At 42.9% G+C, this 14,925-nt stretch overlaps 1 protein-coding gene and 17 non-coding genes across 20 annotated transcripts in view; 1 reads left to right on the top strand and 17 right to left on the bottom strand.

The window, feature by feature from the left end:
* Positions 1 to 2,483: 2,483 nt before the first annotated feature.
* ikbkb (inhibitor of nuclear factor kappa B kinase subunit beta) overlaps positions 2,484 to 14,925 on the top strand; it is a 68,657-nt gene continuing 56,215 nt past the window's right edge. For all 3 annotated transcript variants that reach the window (XM_052067195.1, XM_052067197.1, XM_052067196.1), the window contains exons 1-2: positions 2,484 to 2,636; positions 4,084 to 4,221. In XM_052067195.1, coding sequence (XP_051923155.1) covers positions 4,117 to 4,221 — 105 coding nt within the window. In that variant the 5' untranslated portion in view covers positions 2,484 to 2,636; positions 4,084 to 4,116. The remainder of the gene's footprint in view (positions 2,637 to 4,083; positions 4,222 to 14,925) is intronic.
* Positions 8,901 to 8,982, bottom strand: trnas-aga (transfer RNA serine (anticodon AGA)). Its single transcript has one exon. It is a non-coding gene; the product is annotated as a tRNA-Ser (tRNA).
* On the bottom strand, positions 9,262 to 9,343 carry trnas-uga (transfer RNA serine (anticodon UGA)). The gene has a single exon. It is a non-coding gene; the product is annotated as a tRNA-Ser (tRNA).
* trnas-cga (transfer RNA serine (anticodon CGA)) lies at positions 9,624 to 9,705 on the bottom strand. Its single transcript has one exon. It is a non-coding gene; the product is annotated as a tRNA-Ser (tRNA).
* trnas-uga (transfer RNA serine (anticodon UGA)) lies at positions 9,987 to 10,068 on the bottom strand. Its single transcript has one exon. It is a non-coding gene; the product is annotated as a tRNA-Ser (tRNA).
* trnas-aga (transfer RNA serine (anticodon AGA)) lies at positions 10,355 to 10,436 on the bottom strand. The gene has a single exon. It is a non-coding gene; the product is annotated as a tRNA-Ser (tRNA).
* Positions 10,713 to 10,794, bottom strand: trnas-aga (transfer RNA serine (anticodon AGA)). Its single transcript has one exon. It is a non-coding gene; the product is annotated as a tRNA-Ser (tRNA).
* Positions 11,073 to 11,154, bottom strand: trnas-aga (transfer RNA serine (anticodon AGA)). Its single transcript has one exon. It is a non-coding gene; the product is annotated as a tRNA-Ser (tRNA).
* trnas-aga (transfer RNA serine (anticodon AGA)) lies at positions 11,435 to 11,516 on the bottom strand. Its single transcript has one exon. It is a non-coding gene; the product is annotated as a tRNA-Ser (tRNA).
* On the bottom strand, positions 11,794 to 11,875 carry trnas-uga (transfer RNA serine (anticodon UGA)). The gene has a single exon. It is a non-coding gene; the product is annotated as a tRNA-Ser (tRNA).
* trnas-uga (transfer RNA serine (anticodon UGA)) lies at positions 12,162 to 12,243 on the bottom strand. The gene has a single exon. It is a non-coding gene; the product is annotated as a tRNA-Ser (tRNA).
* Positions 12,530 to 12,611, bottom strand: trnas-aga (transfer RNA serine (anticodon AGA)). The gene has a single exon. It is a non-coding gene; the product is annotated as a tRNA-Ser (tRNA).
* Positions 12,888 to 12,969, bottom strand: trnas-aga (transfer RNA serine (anticodon AGA)). Its single transcript has one exon. It is a non-coding gene; the product is annotated as a tRNA-Ser (tRNA).
* Positions 13,248 to 13,329, bottom strand: trnas-aga (transfer RNA serine (anticodon AGA)). The gene has a single exon. It is a non-coding gene; the product is annotated as a tRNA-Ser (tRNA).
* Positions 13,610 to 13,691, bottom strand: trnas-aga (transfer RNA serine (anticodon AGA)). Its single transcript has one exon. It is a non-coding gene; the product is annotated as a tRNA-Ser (tRNA).
* On the bottom strand, positions 13,969 to 14,050 carry trnas-uga (transfer RNA serine (anticodon UGA)). The gene has a single exon. It is a non-coding gene; the product is annotated as a tRNA-Ser (tRNA).
* trnas-cga (transfer RNA serine (anticodon CGA)) lies at positions 14,331 to 14,412 on the bottom strand. Its single transcript has one exon. It is a non-coding gene; the product is annotated as a tRNA-Ser (tRNA).
* trnas-uga (transfer RNA serine (anticodon UGA)) lies at positions 14,694 to 14,775 on the bottom strand. The gene has a single exon. It is a non-coding gene; the product is annotated as a tRNA-Ser (tRNA).

Genomic DNA, 14,925 nt, shown 5'->3' on the forward strand with positions numbered 1-14,925 from the left:
CCTTATCAAATTTTCAGAGATTGAAATGTAATTAACCGAGCGCTGTACCACTAGAGCTGTATTTCTATAGTATTGTATCAGTATGTATCATAAAGTATAATGAGCAAGTTGTTTCAACATCATTTCCATTTCATTTGAAGACAGTCAGTCAACACATACAGTATTTCAGGATGAGCCGATGACACAATGAAAAAGATGTTCGCTCATTTCTTTGGTTTTTTTAACCTTTTCATGCACCAATAATGATAACCTGTAACGTGATGACAAGATAAGGTGTCTGCCGTAGTAACGAAAAAAATCACTTTCTGGAAAAAATGGTTATTTATTCTGATGCTCGTTTGAATTTTAAAATCTCGCCAATGACTGGCCCAAAGTCAGTTTCAGCTCACATGCAACCCGAATTAGAATATGTCCAAGAGACAATGGATGAGTGGATTAATGTCATGGAGAATCATAGTTTACAGCTGTGCAGAATGTGGTACACATCATACTGTTGACAAAATAGAATAAAAATAATAGCAGTTTTGATTTCATCTGGTATCATCTGGAGAGCTATGAAGCCATCAGCATTTGGCACCTTAGACTTTGCAGTTTTGTAAGCCTGCCATTCCCTTCTTCCGCCAAGTGACATTGGCGCAGGTTTGGGAAAATTGCCGACTGGAAAAAAAGTTTTTCCGTCGCAGAGAGCAATTCAATGCTAATTTCAGAAGCTTTGTTGGTATCACATTGCTCCAACACATAGTAAAATTAAGCTATCCTTGACAAGTTTTTCCAAGCACGACCTGTTCTTGATAAACAGGTGTACCTAATCCAGGATAGCGTACCAGTACATAAAATGCACTGTTCCATGTGTCTTTAGTGCTCCTGTCCATGATTTGAGGAGGATCATGACCAGGCTTTCTTATTCTAAAATGTTTAACTATGTTATGATTCATTTTCCATCTGTCTGTGACCTCTAGGGCTTTGCTAAGATTGTTGTTCTTGACTCGATGCCAGTCTGTCTGATGAACCACTTGGCACCAGGAGCCATTTGTCATTACCACAATCTTCTTTTTTTAATGCAATTCCCTCCTTCCTCAGGAAATCAGCCTCTGGAATACCAAACATATTTTGGAATAAAATGCTGCTGTGTTACTGTTCTTTGTTTACTGTGGATTCACTATTTAAAATGTCCATCTAAAATAACTGTGATGGGCGCAGATGGTTTACTCCCATCTGTGTAACATTAGCACTCCCTGTTCAGGATGAGCAACAAGGATCATATTTCTTCTATGATGCCAGATGGAATTGATGAAAGATGTAATATTCAGGCAGATAGTATCCTTATCTTTGGACTTAATTTGTTGAACATGAAATATTGCAGTGCTGTTCAACGTTCTCTGTAGCCCAAGTCACTGTGTTGCAGTACAGGGTGTGGTGGTTACTTCTTCATATTTGAGGTTTCATTAATTTCTCATCTGCTAAGACAACTCACAGATTGACAGCAGTAATCATATAGTCTACAGTCATAAATTCATGACATGAAATTTCGCTCACTTATTTACATTGAGGCCCACTGTATTCCTGTTTTTTTTAATCTTTATTGTTAATGTTTGAAAAAGGAGCACAAATTCCCATACACTGAAACAAAAACCTAATGAGCAAGAAACTCATAACAAAAATGGATACAGGAAAACATGAAACCAAACTGAATCCAATAAAAATGAAATCAACAAAAACACAAACCGAACCACAATAAGCAATGTGAGGCCAGAGAACCACCACTGTTGTTCATGTTGGATCAAATGGCAGTCTTTCACTGTCGTAGATCTATGATTCAATTGTGAGATGGGACCTCAGTTAACAATATTGTATGAGGGATCATTAAAAAAAAAGGTCATGATTTATAAGGACTAATTAATGCCTGAAAATGTGAAACTTGACCGAGGACTGTGACTTAACCCTGATTTACGTAATTATGTAGTCATTGTCCACATTACATCATTTGGGATCAAGACTCTTATAAAAGACAATTCGAGTCGACAAATTTCAAGTCTGCTTTTCTAAATAAGCCCAAAGACCAGATCACCAGCATCCACAGTACAGTATTTTCATTGATATTTACGATGATGGCAGCATTTTGTTTTGTTTTTTGCTTCAGACTGAGATTAAGCAACTTCAAAAACAGCATGCAACATGCCAATTTGTTGTAGCTTGCTGGCTTAGATAGATAGCTAGATAGATAGATGGGTGGCCCCGGACAGCACTACAGTCTGATAGAAAAATACGTTTTGCCAAGTGGCAAATTTGCTCAACTGTCTAATGGCAAAAGAAAAGTCCTTCAAAACAAGACCTCAGATGTAGTACCCACATGTGCACTATATGCTGCCATCGGGTCTATGGATAATATGTACTACTGCACTATTTCTTCTTTTTGGCATAATTGAAAAAAGTGTATTTGAAACGCGTCATCATTCAGCGATGACATTCGTTCAGAGAGCAGTTCACGTGACTGCCCCCGTGTGGGCGGAGCCTGCAGGTTTACAGGAAATCACCGAATCAGGAAGTTGAACTTTTAGTGGAGATTTCTTTGAGTAATCAAAGTCTAACAAAAGTGGACATTTACTGAGTCGGGACGCAAAACTATCAGATAACAGGTAGGCGCCGTGTGCCATCGTCCATAACTTTGACTCGTGTGCTCGTTAAGGAAGTTTAATGATAGATTATATTGTAACACAGTTATAACCCAGGCGGGTCGATTTTCTGCGCAAATTACATGTTGATACATTCATCTTTATCAGTGCATAAACTGATAGAAGATGCATACAAAGTGCATTCATATGCACTTTGTGTCATTTCTGTCGCTGTAACCTATTCACTGTACAGCTACACACTCCCCGGCCAATTCATCACACTCCTACACTATAATAACATCAATATCTCTATAAAACACTTTTCTAAAGTTACTTATGCTGACATTTGAATACCATTGTCCGTGTAACAATATATTTATCGGCGTGGCTGTAATCGTTTGGTTCACAGAATTAACTAATATGTAATATCCACAGGTCTACGAACACACGGGCACCGCTGTAAACTAAAGCGCTGATGATATACAAACATTAAATGAATACTTTCTTTGGCATCATGCTTCTCATTTATATGTATTGTATGTTGTGGGATTTTAAAAAACTACATAGATATTTACTGATTCGTAAATTATTAATTCCTATTATGATGTCTGGTTTAATGTGTAGCCACTGTGAGGAGCGGGTTTGCGGAGTTGTTGTCATTGCAAATTAAATATGATTAGGATTTGTCAACACGTTTGACAGTGGGATTGTAATTGATATTACTCTTCTCAATCCAGTGGATATACAATGTCTATCCCTGATGAAATGCGAGGATTTTGTGATCGGAAAAAAAGAACCAGATCATTTCAAAGCCTTTTTCAACCAGTAATGTCACCTAAAACTTCTACCACTCCAATGAAATATCTTTAAGTCTATTCAAGAAGAAGGTTGAAAATAAACGACCCAGATAATGTAATTGCACAAGTGTGCACACCCTCTTATAAGTGAGATTGTGGCTGTGTTCAGAATGAACCGTTCACTTTGAAATTTGTTTTAAATGGGTGTCACTAGTACATACCTATCCCCATTTATAGGGCCTCATATTGACAGCAAATGAAGTTGTTAATTTTATATATACAGTATATATCTCACGTGTGTGTGTGTGTGTGTGTGTGTGTGGGGGGAGGGGGGTGTATTGACTGAACAGTATGTAGTTAAACACTTCCAAAGAATGATGCTGCCATGAACATGCTTGACTGTTGATATGGTGTTCTTAGGGTGTTGAGCAATGTTGTTTTGCATCACACATTTCCTTTGGAGTTTTTGCCAAAAACAAGTTTAACCTTGTTTTTATTGGACGATAACACAATGTACCAAACACATGGGAAAATGTGTGTAAAGAGATTTCTTCGCAACTGTGGATGTTCTTGTGTTATTCTTGCCAAAGCAATCTCAAACGATTAATTCGAAAAGTATGCATTTTTCAGCAGCCTCAATACAAATGCGTGTTTTTTTTGTTTTTTTTTTGTAGGTGTGGCCGATTGCAGGAGCCCTGGTAAAGGCCATGAACCGTGTCCCCCTTCATCAGCCACAGAGCTGTGGGCCCTGGGAACTGAAGGAGTGTTTGGGCACGGGGGGCTTTGGAAATGTCACCAGATGGCAAAATAAGGTTTGCATTGCTACAGCATCTCCAGTCACACGTCTTTGGTACTTTAAGATACACCAGCGCTACCACAACATTAGGAGCTTTTCAAAGAAAGCAAGATAAATTGAGCAACCAGGGTGGGCTTTTGTGGTGAAAAGCTGCATGGTTTTTTTTTTAATGGACAGATGGGTGAGGTCGTACTTTAGGGAATAATAAAAAAAAAGTTCAAGCGTTTTTTTGGAGGGAAATTTATGGCATGTAAAGAAAAAAAACTTGTGTTTTTGAACAACAGCTAAATTGAAATGAAGCTCATTTTTTTCCATCACCATTGCAAGACAAAACGGCATTATCAAATAATAAATACTTGGTATCGGCGCTAACTCAAATGAAACAACTTGTAGTCTCGCTGAAAAAAGTGGGTATGGTGCATCCCGCCTGAACCTTGCAATTATTCCTCAAATGTCATCTAGTTTGACTTATTGACTCTGTCAATATTAGGAACAGCTCTCAGTATGAAACAATGCAGTTCCAGTCTTTCCCACAAAACTATTCATACCTCCATGTTCTAATCGATTTATCCTCACATGGGTTGCGTGGGGGTGTTGCTGGAGCCTATCCCTAGCTGTATTTGGGCAGTATGGGGTACACCCTGAACTGGTTGCCAGCCAATCGCAGCTACTCCACACTACAGCCACAATAAGAAACTATTGCTACGTTAATAACTAATAATAATAATAATAAATGCTCTTGCGACGCGCAGGCCGAGTCTCATTCGGCTGGGTCGTCGCAGTGCGTAGAGCCGATCAGCTTCACCAGGGTCCGCCAATGACCACGGTCATGGGCCAGGTCCGCTGCATCCTCCAGGGTAAGGCCCTGGTGTTTGAGATCCTCTCTGATGACATCGAGCCATCTGGTGTGGGGTCTGCCGCGTGGCCTTTTCCAGCCGGCTGTCGCTGGATCAAATGAGAAGATGGCACGAGTTGGGTGTTCCGGGGGTAATCGGAGGAGATGACCAAGCCAACGGATGCACCTCTGAGCGGCCAGCCGGGATGCAGGGGGCTGAAGGGTATGTTTTTGGAGGTCTGAGTTGGAAACATGGAGGTGCCAGCTGATGTTCAAGATGGTTCTGAGTGACCTGCTGTTAAAGCCGTCGATCCTCTTGGCCTGGGTCTTGTTTAATGGCCAGGATTCTGCACCATACAGGAGGATGGGAAGAACTGCTGAGTTATAAATGCACATCTTGGTCTTTTGGGACACTGAATGGTGGCGCCAGAGGGGCCGCCACAGTGACTGCATTGCCGCGGGCGCGAGGGCGCGTCTGCGGTCATTCGCTGGCTTGAAATCGCCGCTGCTGGTAATAGTGGAGCCCAGGTAGATGATGAAATTGACAAATTGCACTTCGTCTGTGCCAAAGATCAGGGGGGAGGGGTTGGGTCCGTCACCGATATACATAAGTTCGGTTTTCTGCCGGCTTACTTGGAGGCCCAGCTTTGCTGCATTAATAACTACTGTGTCCAAAAACTCCACAATACAATCTTTATAGCCGATTTTGGGTGGAGCCCTTTTTTGGGCTGTCATTGTTACATTATACTAATGTGCTTGATGTTGTAGTCAGCGAAAATATGTGAAACACTTTCAGCATATTTTTATGCTATAATTGGAGAGCCAAGTTTATTTTTAGAGCATAATTTGTAGACAAGGCAAGTCTAAGTGTGTAGTGGGAAGTCAGTTAGTGTATATGATGTCAAAAGCGTCATCTGCATTCAGGCGACACTTTCCTGGCATTGTCCTGTTGCTCCAGGTTTCCTGCTTACGAGGAAACCTTGACCTTTTTCTCACAAGCAAAGTCAATTAAAAAAAAACTGAACAAAAACAAGAAATGTTTTTATGTGTATTTAGCTGTTAAGGAAAGTCCTTTGTTTTTAATTAATAGTTAGACTTTGCACCCAAGAAGCGTTCTTATTTCAATCCAATGTGATCAAAAACAGTATAGTGACATCACTCCTCGTCATAGGATGAGAGCATTTTGGGAAGTCGTGCATGGAAGTATGAGCACACACTCTTAATGGACCTTCCTCTTCCGTTCTGTATAACTTCGTTTGTGTTAGTCACTCACAGGAGTGTATACTGTTTGTTGATCACATTCCACGATAAGAGTGTTTCTAACTTTAAACAGTTTGTACGATTTGTACCATAAATATTTTAAAAACACACCAAGGAATAACCCGCTCCAAAATAGGAAAGAAATTCGGCACTGTGGTGCCACTTGTTGCATTGGAAATGTCCAACCAATAATAATGTTTTGAAATGATGACTTTCAATGACACATCATTTCAAAATATGGTCAGGTAACTTAAGTTACTCCAAGCTTTGACAATTTTACGAATAAAACTTGTCTTGTTTTTAATGAACAACCTACTTCGCTAGTCCACTATAATATTGCTCATAGGGGGTGGTACTTTGAGAGCACTTTTCGCCCTCTGCACTTCACCAAGTGGCATTGACAACAAATGGATGGATCAAAATGTTAATTTCGAAAAGGTTAACTTATAAAACATTCAACAATGAAACCCCTTTTTTTCAAGATGAAAACTATCGACAAATACCCCCCCCCCCCCCCCGAGCCCCCCAAAACTGGGTAATAGGCCTTTACACATTTCAGCAAGTTATAATCGTTTGTGTAACTAGTGTCTTAATTTTTTTTTAGAACATCATTTGTAACATGTCCATAGCCTGTAAATAAATCTCTCAGTTGGATATCACGTAATCATGATGAAGGAGGTAGAACTGGTCACTTACAGTTATGCCACCGCACTGATGTTAAAAAAAAAAAAGAAAGAAAAAAGAAAGGCCTGGCAGAAGCAGAACATTGAGTACCTGAAGAGCGCACCGGTGATGATTAAACTTCCTTCTTCCCGTACGGATGACAATGCTGCGCGTTATTATGAGGAGGCAGTTAAGGTTACGGGCGGCCTTGACCATGATGACGCCGTGAGAAACGGGGAATGAGATCTGTACTCTTGTTGCTCATCACTTCCTGAACTGATGATATGCTATATGCTATGTCATTGGTTTCAGAATCAGAATCAGAATCAGAATCATCTTTATTGGCCAAGTATGTAGAACACACAAGGAATTTGTCTCCGGTATAACACGCTGCACTAGTATCATCGTAAACAACAAAATCATTGAACCATTTTAGAGTAACCAGTAGTTTTGTAGTACCATTTTGTGGTGCAAGAAGAGTGACTACGTCAGTGACTGTTTAAGGAGTTAATGGCTAGAGGGAAGAAGCTGTTTAAGTGTCTCCTGGATTTGGTGCGCATGGATCTGTAGCGTCTGCCTGAGGGGAGTGGCTGAAAAAGGTGGTGGGCAGGGTGCGGGGGATCCAGGAGGATTTTCCGTGCCCTTGTCTTGATTCTTGCAGTGTGCAAGTCCTCAAGAGTGGGTAGGGCGGTGCCAACGATTTTTTCTGCCGTCCTAACTGTCTGTTGAAGTCGGATTTTGTCCTTTTTTGTGGCGGCCCCAAACCAAACCGTGATGGAAGAACACAGGATTGATTCGATGACTGCCGTGTAGAACTGTCGTAGCACCTCCTGTGGCAGGCCATGCTTCCTCAGCAGCCTCAGGAAGTACATCCGCTGCCGGGCCCTTTTCAGGATGGAGATGGTGTTGACTTCCCACTTCATGTTCTGGGAGACTGTGATTCCCAGGAACTTGAAGGTCTCGACTGTTGACACAGGGCAGTTGGATAGTGTGAGGGGCAACTGAGGAGAAGAACGTTTCCTGAAGTCCACGATCATCTCTACAGTCTTGAGCGTGTTCAGCCCGAGGTTGTGTCGGCCGCACCAGAGCTCCAGCTGCTCCACTTGTTGGCGGTACGCAGACTCGTCGCCGTCTTTGATGAGACCGATGACCGTGGTGTCGTCTGCAAACTTTATGATTTTGACAGCTGGATCTGTTGAGGTGCAATCGTTTGTGTAGAGAGAGAAGAGCAGTGGCGAGAGGACACATCCCTGTGGGGCTCCAGTGCTGGTGGTGCGTATTGATGATGTTGTTGCTCCCAGTCTCACCTGGTGTGTCCGTCCCGTCAGGAAGCTGAGGATCCACTGGCAGATCGTAGGGGACACACCGAGGTGGAGTAGTTTGGGGGTGAGGAGTTCCGGGATGATGGTGTTGAACGCAGAGCTGAAATCCACAAACAGAATCCTTGCGTCGGTCCCTGTGCTGTCGAGGTGCTTGAGGATGTAGAATAAAGTTAGATTTAGTATAAAACATGCTGACTCTCTCAAAGAGAATAATAGAATTTGGGAAAACATGTTTCCAAGAGATGCTCGTTGTCAGCAGGATTCAAACCAAAGCGGGAAGATCCCAATGAATTTCAAGTCCATCACCTTAACCACTCGGCCACGACAACACATTAGCTTTTGAAGGTGACATTTTTGTCGGGCAATACTCCATTTTGAGGGTCAAACCCAGTTCACATATGTTGACATGACATATGTTGGCGTGGCCCCATGATGATGAATGAGAAATCCAGTTGGGTCTCCCGTCCCAGGTTGAAGTCCTACAACAGTAAATAAAGTTAGATTTGGTATAAAACATGCTGTCGACAGTGAATACAGTTGGGAGATTTGATATAAAACATACTGACTCTTTCAGGGAGAAGCACAGAATTTCAGAAAATAAAATTACTATATGCTCGTTGTCAGCAGGATTCGAACCTACGCGGGAAGATCCCAATGGATTTCTAGTCCATCGCCTTAACCACTCACCCACGACAACACAGTTGCTTTATTGTAGGTGACGTTTTTGTCGGAGAATACTTAATTTTTAGGGTCGTGTGGTTGACCCTGTGCCCGAGTCCAGAGCCAATGGCAGCCATTTTGCAGCACATATGTTGGCGTGGCCCCGTGATAAAGATGATGGATGAGAAATCCAGTTGGGTCTCCCTACCTAGGTTGAAGTCCTACAACAGTAAATAAAGTTAGATTTGGTATAAAACATGCTGACTCTCTCAAAGAGAATCATAGAATTTGGGAAAACATATTTGCAAGAGATGCTCGTTGTCGGCAGGATTTGAACCTACGCGGGAAGATCCCAATGGATTTCAAGTCCATCGCCTTAACCACTCGGCCACGACAACACATTAACTTTTGAAGGTGTCATTTTTGTCGGGCAATACTCCATTTTGAGGGTCAAACCCAGTTCACCATGAACTCGAGTTTTGAAACAATGGCGGCTAATTTGCAGCACATACTGTATGTTGGCGTAGCCTCGTAACTAGGATGATGGACAAAAAATGCATTCCGGTCTGTCGACATAGGTAGAAGTCCTGTTGACAGTGAAGACAGTTTGGAGATTTGATACAAAACATGGTAACTCTCTCGAAGACAATTACAGAAAAATTCACACCACTATGTACTCGTTGTCAGTAGGATTCGAACCTACGCGGGAAGATCCCAATGGATTTCGAGTCCATTGCCTTAACCACTCGGCCACGACAACACATTTGCTTTCTTGTAGGAGACGTTTTTCTCGGAGAATACTTAATTTTTAGGGTCGTGCGGTTGACCCTGAGCCCGAGTCCAGAGCCAATGGCAGCCATTTTGTAGCACATATGTTGGCGTGGCCCCATGATGATGATGATGAATGAGAAATCCAGTTGGGTCTCCCGTCCCAGGTTGAAGCCCTGTCGACAGTGAATACAGTTCGGAGATTTGATATAAAACATACTGACTCTTTCGGGGAGAAGCACAGAATTTCAGAAAATAAAATAACTATATGCTCGTTGTCGGAAGGATTCGAACCTACGCGGGAAGATCCCAATGGATTTCAAGTCCATCGCCTTAAGCACTCGGCCACGACAACACATTAGCTTTTAAAGGTGACATTTTTGTCGGGCAATACTCCATTTTGAGGGTCAAACCCAGTTCACCATGAACTCGAGTTTTGAGACAATGGCGGCTAATTTGCAGCACATACTGTATGTTGGCGTAGCCCCGTAATTAGGATGATGGACAGAAAATGCACTCGGGTCTGTCAACATAGGTAGAAGTCCTGTTGACAGTGAATACAGTTCGGAGATTTGATATAAAACATACTGACTCTTTCGGGGAGAAGCACAGAATTTCAGAAAACAAAATTACTATATGCTCGTTGTCGGCAGGATTCGAACCTACGTGGGAAGATCCCAATGGATTTCTAGTCCATCGCCTTAACCACTCGGCCATGACAACACAGTTGCTTTCTTGTAGGTGATGTTTTTCTCGGAGAATACTGAATTTTTAGGGTGCGGTTGACCCTGAGCCCGAGTCCAGAGCCAATGGCAGCCATTTTGCAGCACATATGTTGGCGTGGCCCAATGATGAAGATGATGGATGAGAAATCCAGTGGGTCTCCCTACCTAGGTTGAAGTCCTCTCAACAGTAAATAAAGTTAGATTTAGTATAAAACATGCTGACTCTCTCAAAGAGAATCATAGAATTTGGGAAAACATCTTTCCAAGAGATGCTCGTTGTCGGCAGGATTCGAACCTACGCGGGAAGATCCCAATGGATTTCTAGTCCATCGCCTTAACCACTCGGCCACGACAACACAGTTGCTTTCTTGTAGGTGATGTTTTTCTCGGAGAATACTTAATTTTTAGGGTGCGGTTGACCCTGAGCCCGAGTCCAGAGCCAATGGCAGCCATTTTGCAGCACATATGTTGGCGTGGCCCAATGATGATGATGATGAATGAGAAATCCAGTTGGGTCTCCCGTCCCAGGTTGAAGCCCTGTCGACAGTGAATACAGTTCGGAGATTTGATATAAAACATACTGACTCTTTCGGGGAGAAGCACAGAATTTCAGAAAATAAAATTACTATAAGCTCGTTGTCGGCAGGATTCGAACCTACGCGGGAAGATCCCAATGGATTTCTAGTCCATCGCCTTAACCACTCGGCCACGACAACACATTAGCTTTTAAAGGTGACATTTCTGTCGGGCAATACTTCATTTTGAGGGTCAAACCCAGTTCACCATGAACTCGAGTTTTGAGACAATGGCGGCTAATTTGCAGCACATACTGTATGTTGGCGTAGCCTCGTAACTAGGATGATGGACAAAAAATGCATTCCGGTCTGTCGACATAGGTAGAAGTCCTGTTGACAATGAAGACAGTTTGGAGATTTGATCCAAAACATGGTAAGTCTCTCGAAGACAATCACAGAAAATTTCACACCACTATGTACTCGTTGTCGGCAGGATTCGAACCTACGCGGGAAGATCCCAATGGATTTCTAGTCCATCGCCTTAACCACTCGGCCACGACAACACAGTTGCTTTCTTGTAGGTGACGTTTTTGTCGGAGAATACTTAATTTTTAGGGTCGTGCGGTTGACTGAGCCCGAGTCCAGAGCCAATGGCAGCCATTTTGCAGCACATATGTTGGCGTGGCCCAATGATGAAGATGATGGATGAGAAATCCAGTTGGGTCTCCCTACCTAGGTTGAAGTCCTACAACAGTAAATAAAGTTAGATTTGGTATAAAACATGCTGACTCTCTCAAAGAGAATCATAGAATTTGGGAAAACATATTTGCAAGAGATGCTCGTTGTCGGCAGGATTTGAACCTACGCGGGAAGATCCCAATGGATTTCAAGTCCATCGCCTTAACCACTCGGCCACGACAACACATTAACTTTTGAAGGTGTCATTTTTGTCGGGCAATACTCCATTTTGAGGGTCAAACCCAGTTCACCATGAACTCGAGTTTTGAAACAATGGCGGCTAATTTGCAGCACATACTGTATGTTGGCGTAGCCTCGTAACTAGGATGATGGACAAAAAATGCATTCCGGTCTGTCGACATAGGTAGAAGTCCTGTTGACAGTGAAGACAGTTTGGAGATTTGATACAAAACATGGCAACTCTTTCGGGGAGAAGCACAGAATTTCAGAAAATAAAATAACTATATGCTCGTTGTCGGAAGGATTCGAACCTACGCGGGAAGATCCCAATGGATTTCAAGTCCATCGCCTTAAGCACTCGGCCACGACAACACATTAGCTTTTAAAGGTGACATTTTTGTCGGGCAATACTCCATTTTGAGGGTCAAACCCAGTTCACCATGAACTCGAGTTTTGAGACAATGGCGGCTAATTTGCAGCACATACTGTATGTTGGCGTAGCCCCGTAATTAGGATGATGGACAGAAAATGCACTCGGGTCTGTCAACATAGGTAGAAGTCCTGTTGACAGTGAATACAGTTCGGAGATTTGATATAAAACATACTGACTCTTTCGGGGAGAAGCACAGAATTTCAGAAAACAAAATTACTATATGCTCGTTGTCGGCAGGATTCGAACCTACGTGGGAAGATCCCAATGGATTTCTAGTCCATCGCCTTAACCACTCGGCCATGACAACACAGTTGCTTTCTTGTAGGTGATGTTTTTCTCGGAGAATACTGAATTTTTAGGGTGCGGTTGACCCTGAGCCCGAGTCCAGAGCCAATGGCAGCCATTTTGCAGCACATATGTTGGCGTGGCCCAATGATGAAGATGATGGATGAGAAATCCAGTGGGTCTCCCTACCTAGGTTGAAGTCCTCTCAACAGTAAATAAAGTTAGATTTAGTATAAAACATGCTGACTCTCTCAAAGAGAATCATAGAATTTGGGAAAACATCTTTCCAAGAGATGCTCGTTGTCGGCAGGATTCGAACCTACGCGGGAAGATCCCAATGGATTTCTAGTCCATCGCCTTAACCACTCGGCCACGACAACACAGTTGCTTTCTTGTAGGTGATGTTTTTCTCGGAGAATACTTAATTTTTAGGGTGCGGTTGACCCTGAGCCCGAGTCCAGAGCCAATGGCAGCCATTTTGCAGCACATATGTTGGCGTGGCCCAATGATGATGATGATGAATGAGAAATCCAGTTGGGTCTCCCGTCCCAGGTTGAAGCCCTGTCGACAGTGAATACAGTTCGGAGATTTGATATAAAACATACTGACTCTTTCGGGGAGAAGCACAGAATTTCAGAAAATAAAATTACTATAAGCTCGTTGTCGGCAGGATTCGAACCTACGCGGGAAGATCCCAATGGATTTCTAGTCCATCGCCTTAACCACTCGGCCACGACAACACATTAGCTTTTAAAGGTGACATTTCTGTCGGGCAATACTTCATTTTGAGGGTCAAACCCAGTTCACCATGAACTCGAGTTTTGAGACAATGGCGGCTAATTTGCAGCACATACTGTATGTTGGCGTAGCCTCGTAACTAGGATGATGGACAAAAAATGCATTCCGGTCTGTCGACATAGGTAGAAGTCCTGTTGACAATGAAGACAGTTTGGAGATTTGATCCAAAACATGGTAAGTCTCTCGAAGACAATCACAGAAAATTTCACACCACTATGTACTCGTTGTCGGCAGGATTCGAACCTACGCGGGAAGATCCCAATGGATTTCTAGTCCATCGCCTTAACCACTCGGCCACGACAACACAGTTGCTTTCTTGTAGGTGACGTTTTTGTCGGAGAATACTTAATTTTTAGGGTCGTGCGGTTGACTGAGCCCGAGTCCAGAGCCAATGGCAGCCATTTTGCAGCACATATGTTGGCGTGGCCCAATGATGAAGATGATGGATGAGAAATCCAGTTGGGTCTCCCTACCTAGGTTGAAGTCCTACAACAGTAAATAAAGTTAGATTTGGTATAAAACATGCTGACTCTCTCAAAGAGAATCATAGAATTTGGGAAAACATATTTGCAAGAGATGCTCGTTGTCGGCAGGATTTGAACCTACGCGGGAAGATCCCAATGGATTTCAAGTCCATCGCCTTAACCACTCGGCCACGACAACACATTAACTTTTGAAGGTGTCATTTTTGTCGGGCAATACTCCATTTTGAGGGTCAAACCCAGTTCACCATGAACTCGAGTTTTGAAACAATGGCGGCTAATTTGCAGCACATACTGTATGTTGGCGTAGCCTCGTAACTAGGATGATGGACAAAAAATGCATTCCGGTCTGTCGACATAGGTAGAAGTCCTGTTGACAGTGAAGACAGTTTGGAGATTTGATACAAAACATGGTAACTCTCTCGAAGACAATTACAGAAAAATTCACACCACTATGTACTCGTTGTCAGCAGGATTCGAACCTACGCGGGAAGATCCCAATGGATTTCGAGTCCATTGCCTTAACCACTCGGCCACGACAACACATTTGCTTTCTTGTAGGAGACGTTTTTCTCGGAGAATACTTAATTTTTAGGGTCGTGCGGTTGACCCTGAGCCCGAGTCCAGAGCCAATGGCAGCCATTTTGCAGCACATATGTTGGCGTGGCCCCATGATGATGATGATGAATGAGAAATCCAGTTGGGTCTCCCGTCCCAGGTTGAAGCCCTGTCGACAGTGAATACAGTTCGGAGATTTGATATAAAACATACTGACTCTTTCGGGGAGAAGCACAGAATTTCAGAAAATAAAATAACTATATGCTCGTTGTCGGAAGGATTCGAACCTACGCGGGAAGATCCCAATGGATTTCAAGTCCATCGCCTTAAGCACTCGGCCACGACAACACATTAGCTTTTAAAGGTGACATTTTTGTCGGGCAATACTCCATTTTGAGGGTCAAACCCAGTTCACCATGAACTCGAGTTTTGAGACAATGGCGGCTAATTTGCAGCACATACTGTATGTTGGCGTAGCCCCGTAATTAGGATGATGGA

Source organism: Hippocampus zosterae, chromosome 6 (assembly GCF_025434085.1).
Source record: "Hippocampus zosterae strain Florida chromosome 6, ASM2543408v3, whole genome shotgun sequence".
NCBI classification, from domain to species: domain Eukaryota; kingdom Metazoa; phylum Chordata; class Actinopteri; order Syngnathiformes; family Syngnathidae; genus Hippocampus; species Hippocampus zosterae.